Here is a 10,411-nt window from a genome sequence, read left to right on the forward strand (position 1 = left end):
GATTTCCAATAAGAAAGAAACCTTTCTATTCGAATAAACGCAGGTAAATACAGTGCTAGTGTATAGGTATCAATATCGAGAATGGACCGCTCAGACAGGTTCTTTGGTTAATTTAAGAACTGAGGTTAAACGCTGATATGAATATATAAATAAATAAATAAAAATCATTTATTTCAGACCATTATAAGTCCATATATTGTTAGTAGAGATACTTATAACTATGTTAGCAAAATTATTAAAACATTGAAACATTTAATTCATAAATCTCTGTTGATTTAAGGCACCAGGTACATAGGCATGTATATGAACCCAATGTCTCAAAACAGCACATTCGGGTTTATTAGCTATAACCATCAGGATATTGTTAGTACTCGCACGAGCCCCACGCATCAGTGAGGCTGTCCGTTTGCGGATGATTGATGAAAAGTCATATATGCAGTCAGTACCGCGAGAGCCCGAACATCGTCCTGAAAGCGTTATTATATTGCACTCGGAGAGCATTGTATGCCCGCCGCGTATCAAGGCAGTTTACAGGTAGTTTAGTATTGGTAAATAGTACTAAAACATCGCATTAGCATACGCCATAGACGATTTGTAACTACAGTCTGAATCATCGTTTATACAGAGATTTAATGATTTCTGAGAGTCACGTTACCCAACCTCGGTAAAACGCGTTTACGCAATAATCACCGCTGGTATTTAAGTGTGAATGTAGATCAAGATGCTTCAATTTAACGTCAGTACAATATTGACGTATTTATCAATAAATTCTAAAAATCAAGTCCAAAAATACTCTTATGATCTATAAAAAGTCAGTGTCGCAATCGTTAGTAACAAATGTCTGTAAATTGATATGCAGGTAATCATCAACACCTTCGCTTTTGGGTCTTACAAGACATCCTGATTCTTTCCAATGTCTTTCAATTTGTCTTTACCGTATTAACTAGCAGTAATTGCGCTTAAAAATCCATTAGCTGAGGACTCGCAACTCGCACTAGATAGTACCAACCGAAACATAGAACATGTAAAAACGGGAAAACACGTAAGAGGTCATTGACATTCTGTTACGTAAACAAACATATTTATCTGTCTTGATACGTCAAATATTTTGTAATAGTACGCGTTTTTTGTTCTAAACTAACACCTTTGACTTTAATGTTATTTGATTAATAAGATAATTATAATATTATGATCAATGAAGCATGCAAATATCTTTTATTTATTTATAATAAACACTTCTATCCTAACATGTGACGCTTGACAAGAATGCTCAACAAATGCATAAAATTTACACACGAAACAAAAAACAAATAGTTCGGAACCACAACATTACAATTAAAAAATATAATGTACAAAAAATTACTAACTACTATAAACACTACAGCAATGTTGGCCTAGGGGCTTTGGCGTACGACTCTCATCCCTGAGGTCGTAGGTTCGATCCTCGGCTGTGCACCAATGGATTTTCTTTCTATGTGCGCATTTAACATTCGCTCTAACGGTGAAGGGAAACATCGTGAGGAAACCGGCTTGCCTTAGACCCAAAAAGTCGACAGCGTGCGCCAGACACAGGTGTCTGACCATCTACTTGCCTATTAGAATAACAAATGATTATGAGACCTAAAAAGGTTGTAGCTCCATTGTTTTTTTGTTATAAACACTAACAACTCTGTACATATATAAACTATATATATTATCTTATACCTATTAGTTATTTTAGTTTAGTAAAATTGTTGGTTACTAGACACTATGCTGATTGCTGGCGCTTTCAAAACAATTAGCAAACTCACTCATAAATTCAAGTTTATATCGCATAAATAACTTGACACATATATTGAAATAGATATTTAATTACATCAGAATTTTGAGTACACCAACTTTTTATGTTTTTTTTATATATATTAATACATTCATAAAGTCTAAGGTTTTCGATTAATTGTATATGCCGCTAATAATGCTGTAGAATATGAAGGAAATTATAGGAAATACGCGCACATAACATATTATCTACCTATATGATTAGTGATTACTATATGTCATATGAAAGTTTTAAGATTAGGTATTCACACATTAACTAATTTAAAGTTATCAATTATTAATTTTTATTTCTAAACATTATAATGAAGTCACAATTCAAAGTTTCGTCCACTTTGGAATTTAATTATTTTTTTTAAATTTACGTTGATCGAGTTTTAATCTTGTCTAGGAGACATACCGATACACAACGCATAAAATAATAAGTGATATCAATTATTAATTTTTATTTCTAAACATTATAATTAAGTCACAATTCAAAGTTTCGTCCACTTTGGAATTTAATTGATTGTTAAAATTTACGTTGATCGAGTTTTAGCCTTGTCTAGGAGACATCGATACAAGACACATAAATATTAAGTGATATCACATCGCTTAGTTTCAAAGTATCAATTATGTACCCAAGTTATTTACAATCAACTTAATAATGACACTCAGTACATTGACACTGGAGGTGCGCGTCCTGAATATTTACTGCAAATGTGAGTATGCAGATTCTGTGCGTATGCGCTAGGATGCAGGTCATGGATAAACTTAGATAAATAATTAGGTATCACACTATTCACAATATTGCAAAATACTGTATAAATAGTTTAAATGTTGCTTGTGAACAATTTTATCACGCATTTTTTTAATGACTATTTCGCAGAACATTTATGAATCTGCCGCTTTTGTCATGAAATTACGAATAATAAAATCGTTGTAAACCTGCAGCTAAACATTGTTATTTTATGGCAATATATTCGTTATGTACCAAACTGAAACAATTATTGTTTCGCCGGGAATAAAACCGGTGAACTCCAAATGTACTTGTGTATTCATTATTTTTAAACAGGAGAGTTATTTTAAATGCTGTTTCATATAATTATTAATTTACCTAAGAGCTTATTTACGACATATATTCATCACATGTGATGAATATATCGTATATATTGTGTAAATGTTAACTTACAGTATCTAGAATGATTTGACACAGAGAAAGGATTTTCGTTCCAGTTATTTAATGGTATACTAGATAGACATTAAAATAATAGCCTTACAAAATGTGAACGAAGTAACATTTCATAAGAGATTATAGCTTAGGGCATATTTCCCCACAGCTCATACTTGAAATTGGTAAATATTTATATTGGTACCTACTAGCGTTTGGTAAACAAAAAGATCCAGATCAGACCGCAGTGTCGTATCTCTAAATAATAAGAATAATTTAGTTATGTGATGAGAATTCCGTTGATCATTTACATGGCAGATTAGTGAAGAAGTGTGTCGGTCCACTCTCTATTCACACTGTCGTAGGCGGAATGAGTCCGACCGGAGGATCAATCAGCGGTATGTTTTAGTTGGTTGCCATCTTTTTCATTTTAAGTTTTTTTTGTTGAGGAAAGAACAGAGCTCTTACTCTGATAGTTCCAATGGCGATATCGATCATAATACCTCATGAGTTTTTGTCCACAAGGTCAACATCAGCGTTACGGATATTGAGAGAACAACATCAAACATCCATACAAAAACGTCGCTGTCGCTAGTGGAAGTTACCCCATATCCATCAGTTACAGCTCCATTCGGTGGGACATTCTAGGTGAGGAACGTTGATATCCACCACGACCTGGACCTCCTCAATCTTCGAGCTCCGAACCGATGAAGTCGACGCCCATAAGTCACTTCGACCAGGCTAAACACCATCTCCACCAATGGGTACGGCGCAACAGCGTCAACTATTATGCCTTCCCGACTAAAAAAAACAATCACCGTAGCTAATAACAAATTAAAACCAACCCGCGCGGCAAAGCTAAATCAGATTATGGTAAAAAACCGCCTTCACAGAGAAAGGCAAGATTCCTTACTTTGCACTTGTTACTTCAGCGAGCTTCCGTCCTGCCCTTCAGGCGATTGACCACCCTGCGCCTGCCCAACCTGAGGTCCGGGTTTCATATGAGCTGACCTTGCGCGGGGAAAAGCCAATACCGGCCGAACTACGCTCGCCAAAACAGCCGGAGCTGACTTGTTCTTCCTTCAAGCCAACAGCGACATTCCTCTTTAAAAATAGTGGAAGTTACAGAGTGGGCTGCACTGGATATTTGCGGCTTGGGAATACATTATGACACTGACTAAGGGTTGTAACGTGTTATTTTAATTTATGAAACAATTTTTAAGCTAAAACGTAACAATAGTCCATATTTTACATTATATTCTTTACAATCTACATGCTAAAACTTGGCATGCAATGCAATTGTGTATTGCTGAAACCGCTTGATATAATTTGGCAAATTAATCGTTAAAATCTGGAAAAACTCGTAAGGTGATTGTTTAAAAAGTTTTAGTTATAAAACGTGAATGAATCATGTGAAATCTTAGGACTTCAACATACTTTTTATGAAGTTTTGGCAATATACATGTTTAGGTTTATTTATAAATAGCTTCACGCAGAGCGTATTGCCACAGACAAAGGTAAGGAAACGGAATAGTAAAGAAAAAGAAATTACATCAAACGAAAATTTCTTATTACATTGGGTAAAGGACAGCTTCAGCAGGTTAAAAAACTATTTCTAATACAAAATACTACATTATGGAGAGGCACAAATATACATGATTATATGTGACTTACAAGTTGCAGCATATTATTAACTAAAGAATTGTTTATATTTCAGTTTTCCTAATAAATTATTTGCTAAATAAATGCAATGTGCAGATTAAGAAATAAAAGAACTACAACACATTAACTATTTTATTCTACTTTTTATATTTAATATAATTCATATGTACAATCTATCTCCTTTTCTTTTTCTCTGGGCGGCTCCCACCCATATCGTCTAATTGCTGTTTAAGAGTTAAAAGCTCATTGTCAGGCACATAACGGATATCTTCATGTTCTATAGTGTGTTCATGAACATTTAATGTGCATCCTTCAGGTAACAGGGCACGTGATACCCGTAATAGAGTACCGAGGGCCCAGGCAGGGACATCTACAACCTAAAACATCCATATAAAATAGTGGCAAAAATTGCAAAACATTTTTTGAACATCAACTTCAATATTAAGCAGGACAATTCACAGCTTTATCTGAGACATGATTTCTTAAAGGCAATCATTTACTATAGTAGGAGTATTTAGAGAAAGAGCACATCACAAAACACACCAATACCAAATAAAAAAATACCATAATTAATATCATACATAGAGAACTTTATTAAAATCGAAGGTATTAATGTAATACAATAAAGAAATTAAATCACAAATACCTGAACATTTCTTTCATAAATATTTAACTTGTATTCCGAGTCCACAACTATTCCAGCTGGTTTGTAACGTTGAATTTTGAACTGTTTAGCTGGTGTCGCCCAACTGCAAAGTGACCCATAGTTTTATTTCTAAAAATAAATCATGTCATGTCCCTCAATTTAGAGGTTAATTTTTAATACCCTGGAGTATTATCATTCATTAGGGTTATATTTCTTTATCCAAAATATCACCTGTTGATTTATGTAGAAAAAGAATCTTCCATAGAAAAATCTATCTATCTGACCCATAAGTAGTTAGTATATTGAAACTATAAGACATAGTACCTTGCTTTAAAAAAATATCAAGAAAATGGATATCCTATGACAAGTAGTAGAGTACTACAAAGTACAGAATTAAAGATTTAATTTATATAAAAATAAGAAAAGTGAATGAATGAAAAAGAATAACTTATTACTATTTATTATATTTATAAAACTAATACACACCACTCATCTACTTGTATTCCCATTACTTCTGCATATCTATGAATTTCTCTTTGACACATTTCAAGCAAGGTGAAATCATATCCCGTTATTTGCAAATTCAAGCAGTCATATACAGGTTCATCAGGCTCCATACTCTACAAACATTATAGAACATATTTCATTATAAACAGATGAATGCAAATTTGCCATTTCACTGTTTATCTTAAAATTAAGAATTGAAGCAATATTAATTTCTTTTAAATTTTTAGGATGTTTGACTCTATACAATCATTATATACAATCTGAGTTGATTCTTATGATTCTACTACTACTAATGATTCCTGTAGTCAAAATCAATACCACAAATCTACAATGTATGTGAGGCAGTGCAGGCTGATCATCCACAGACTTGCTTATGAGGATTTATATTTCCTCATACGAAAAAAGTCAATATGATATTATAATGTATTACAATTAAATAATTAGGTTCATATAAGTCCGTCTTTAACCGTTTCGGTTGATATTGCCCAACACACGCTCCGAATTGTAAATTTGTTTTGAGTTTGACTAGGTTATTATTAACAGCACAAGCCTGAAACAAAATGTCAATTTTAAGTTTCAAAAACAGATTTCATTATATTTTTATATTATAAATGTGTATTACGCATATAAGACAGAAAGACATAATATAAATATTACATATTTGAAGATCTTCGAACAAAACATTGTGATTGCTTGTTTTTAGTATTTCAATTTTTCATAAATTTGTTTGAGGCTAAATTAAACATCCAGTTCCAATTGTACTGGGTATTTGTTCAAAATTAATAATTAAGTCTATTTCTTGACAAGTACTAAGCTACTAAAACTTATAAATAAATGTATTTTATTTTTATTTTCTTAGATGCACTACTATCTAGTGATGAGCTTTGCGATTTTAGAATCGCCGATCGGATCGTATACGATTCAGTTAGTGGAATGATTCATCAATTAAAAAATCAGCTCGCGATCCAAACAGCACCTCTACTCTGTAACCTTCATGATAGCGATAGTCATCATGTTTTTGTATTTAATTTCAATTTCAATCATTGCATGGTATGAAACCCTAATATTAATATCAAATATATTAATATCGCTCCTTGAAGTTACAAACCATCAGCGTTGAACATGTAAATGCATACTTATGGATATATGGTTTATTACCATTAATAATAACCTTTAATATATCAGAAAAGCTCATAATATGATGTATTAATCAATAGTTACAGGAAAAGGTCAACATTAATGTAAAAAGTTTCAACAACATACTTTTAACATCAAAAGCTTTTGTAAAAATCACAACTCTCAAGTTTGAAGATTTGTTTAATGAGTTGTGAATGCTTAAATCTTTAAATAACTGTTTTATCGTCTTTCATAAAAATTAACCGTTAAGGGACCCATTAGGGATTACAGTTTTCGGACAGGGATCGATCTTTTAAGAATTGGATCGAGTTGAATCTGGGGAGGAAGTTATGACAAAAACGAATGTAGCTTGCATCCCTACTATCATAAACTGTCAATTGTTACATTGAATTGTCTGTTCTCCAAATTCAAATAATCACCGCCGCTACGACAGACCACAGTATATTAAGCATGTTTATTGAACGTAAAACATGAAGTTGAGTGTCATCACTCTGGTCTGGTCAACATTGTTGACAATTTCAAAAATTTTGATTTATTTATAGGTTATAAATTATTATAGATTTTTTAGTAATTCATCTATCTTAATTATAATAATTTGATAAGCAAAAGTTAAATATTAATACAATCTGCAAAACAGCTTTACAACACTATTTGGAGAATGATGCTTTCTAAGTAAGTTTCTTATTAGCCGAAAAAAGATGTTTCAAAGTTATTCTTATTTATGTGTTCTTTTATTTTACAGGCTAAGATTTAAACAACGTGAAATTCGTATTTTGGGTCGGACGTTATCTGGAACACCCCCAGAAAATGACGGAAAAATACCTGAAATAAAACCTAAAAGTCAAGGAAAGCAAAATGAGTCCACCACAAAAATTCAGGAACTTTTAAAGAAAATGTTAGCAGAGCCAAAAATTTCTCAGGAAGAGTATGAAAAGAAATTTGTGGTCGCACCTGAACGCAAGAACCGCGATACAATGGAAGTTAAAAAAGAAAATATAGGTTAGTGGTACATTTATCTGAATATATGAAAATGAACAAAGTATAATTTTATATCACAAAATCGTTAAAAGCTCAGTATATTCATTCACAGTGTAGTTTCTGATAGTCTGTTATATTTTATAATACCTAATGATATTTTTTAATATTCTTAATGTTCATTTACAGAAGAAAGCTTAATGAAGGCAGCTACTGATGTAGCCGAGGCAATAGGTGGTGATGTTAAACAAACTGAGGCAGAATTATTGTCTCAAGTTCTAGGAAAAATTAATCAGACATCAACTACACTTAGGTAAGAGTAATAAAATATACTAAATTTATATTTCTGGTATCTGGGAAGGTCTGTTTTTTAAATTACAAAAAATTACAGTGATTTGCTGGTTGGTATGAAAGTAGACAGATCTAAGGAAATAGAAGATCAAAGTAGAAAAGAAACAAGAGGTCAGCAAGTAAGGCGCATTGCCAATCAGAGTGCAGCACAATCAAGGCCTCTGCAGTATGTGCAAAGAACACAAACTATAAGGGAAAATAGGCCTGAGCAAAAGAGGTATGTTATTAATTTTAGTTACATTTATGTATATCATATTATTAATCCACTAATGTCAGATTTTTTTTGTGAAGTCCAAGTTGAAAAAAAAACATTTTAAAAGAGTGTCTTTTCATTCAAGACAATATTATGTAAATCAATCTTTTTGATCTAGTTTGATTAGCATTTTTCTGTATAATTTGATATTTTTGAGTATGCTTATGGGTTATGACTATAATGTATATTGCACCCTCAGTAATACATAGGCATAACTTAAAAATGCAGAATTTTGGAAAATTATGTCAATGATTTTGGTCAGTTGCACTCTAGGCTTGTTCTTTTGATAAAATGCTTTTATTAAAGTCATGTTTAGGAAACTTTACAGATTTATTCTTTGATAATGTTACATTAGTCTCTTCGATGTTGTTATAACAGATTTTAGCTGTATGTATAAAACTACAAATTAACTAGATTTCTAATAATATATCAAATCAAATACGAATTATTCTTTAGAATTCTAAACAGTTATAGCAAAACTCATACTAACCCAAATTGTGCAACGTTGGAACAGTATAATTTCTATAAATATGGACACTTTACTAATTCGTAACTTGTAGCTTGTATCTTTGGGCAAAGTTGGGCAGGTTTGGGCGAGGTTGGGCAGGGGTGTGAGAGAAATACAAACCAAACATGTTTACTGAGTTACATTTGTCATTTTTCCTTATCTATTAGTGCTATCCGGTGACATTTCATTTAAGCATATCATAAATCTTACTTTACCAAATATTTGAATTAGGTTTTATATTACTATGGGTATAAATATATACAAATTGATAGACAATTCATCATTTTTAAAACTAAGATGTCATTCATATTGTTTAAAAAATTTCATCTAAATGTAAAATGTTTTGGAAAGACTAATGTAAACTAATACATACAACTAAATAAATGAACACTTATTGTTTATGAGGTTTTCATAACAAAATTTTGTCAACAGTTTATCAAAGCCAATCAGTATCAATGTATTTGGAGGAGAACCACTTGGTATTTTCAAGCAAGGACCCACAAACTATGGCACTAAGTTAGAAGTTTGGGACCACTTGAATCAGCGAGAGTTGACCCTTGCAACTTCACAACCACCATCTAACTACTTTGAAAAGATGTTGCTTTGGACTGAGCAGGGCAAAGTTTGGAAGTTTCCCATTAATAATGAACAAGGTAAGATAAATACTAATACCTACAATACTATCAAGATAGCGCTCTAGATTTTGGCGAGAAAATAGATTTATATATAAATATTATAAGATATTATATTATAAGACTTATAAGAGTAGATATGGTAAAAGTAGTAGAATATAAAGTAAACATACAAATTAACATAGATAACATTTCTTGCCAAAAAGATACAATGGTAGCCATGCTACAATTATTTCTATTCAAATTGCTATTTTATGCATAACTACTACTGGTGTTAATAAAAAATAACCAGTGATGAAGGCGAAAATTGTATATTGAATTGGTTACAAAACTACAAATAGGTACAATATTACAAATGCAAAATAAGCAAATAAAATTTAACTTACTAACTTAAGAAAGAAATGCCATTAATTTATCACGACATCCTCAATGTTGTTATTATTACTAATGTTTTTTTACAGGTATGGAAGACGAGGAAAATGTACATTTCTCTGAACATATCTTTTTAGACAGCCACCTAGAGGGCTGGTGTCCCACACGTGGGCCCATTAGGCACTTCATGGAGTTAGTTTGTGTGGGTCTCTCCAAGAATGCCTTCTACACTGTTCAGGAGAAAAAGGACCATATTTTATGGTACAAAGAGTATTTTGAATCAAAGAAAGACTTGCTAAATGAGGTTGGCGTTTGGGACATTAAACCAACTGAAGCTACAGTGTAATTTGTGTTAATATAGATATTAGATAGTTCTTTTTTGTTTTATTTCAATTGATCTTGA

At 32.0% G+C, this 10,411-nt stretch overlaps 2 protein-coding genes across 2 annotated transcripts; one reads left to right on the top strand and one right to left on the bottom strand.

The window, feature by feature from the left end:
* Positions 1-4,757: 4,757 nt before the first annotated feature.
* On the bottom strand, positions 4,758-6,654 carry LOC123714552. The gene is made up of 5 exons (XM_045668846.1): positions 6,438-6,654; positions 6,211-6,330; positions 5,760-5,893; positions 5,274-5,376; positions 4,758-5,004 (listed from the first exon to the last, which is right to left on the bottom strand). The coding sequence occupies exons 1-5, from the start codon at positions 6,462-6,464 to the stop codon at positions 4,801-4,803; spliced, it is 588 nt and encodes a 195-aa protein (XP_045524802.1). The 5' UTR covers positions 6,465-6,654; the 3' UTR covers positions 4,758-4,800.
* Positions 6,655-7,380: 726 nt separating this feature from the next.
* On the top strand, positions 7,381-10,382 carry LOC123714551 (28S ribosomal protein S31, mitochondrial). The gene is made up of 6 exons (XM_045668845.1): positions 7,381-7,589; positions 7,660-7,916; positions 8,082-8,205; positions 8,284-8,460; positions 9,437-9,657; positions 10,098-10,382. Exons 1-6 carry the CDS (start codon positions 7,576-7,578, stop codon positions 10,352-10,354), a joined length of 1,050 nt encoding a protein of 349 aa, XP_045524801.1. The 5' UTR covers positions 7,381-7,575; the 3' UTR covers positions 10,355-10,382.
* Positions 10,383-10,411: the final 29 nt, after the last annotated feature.

The sequence above is a fragment of the Pieris brassicae genome, chromosome 9 (genome assembly GCF_905147105.1).
Source record: "Pieris brassicae chromosome 9, ilPieBrab1.1, whole genome shotgun sequence".
Lineage (NCBI taxonomy): Eukaryota > Metazoa > Arthropoda > Insecta > Lepidoptera > Pieridae > Pieris > Pieris brassicae.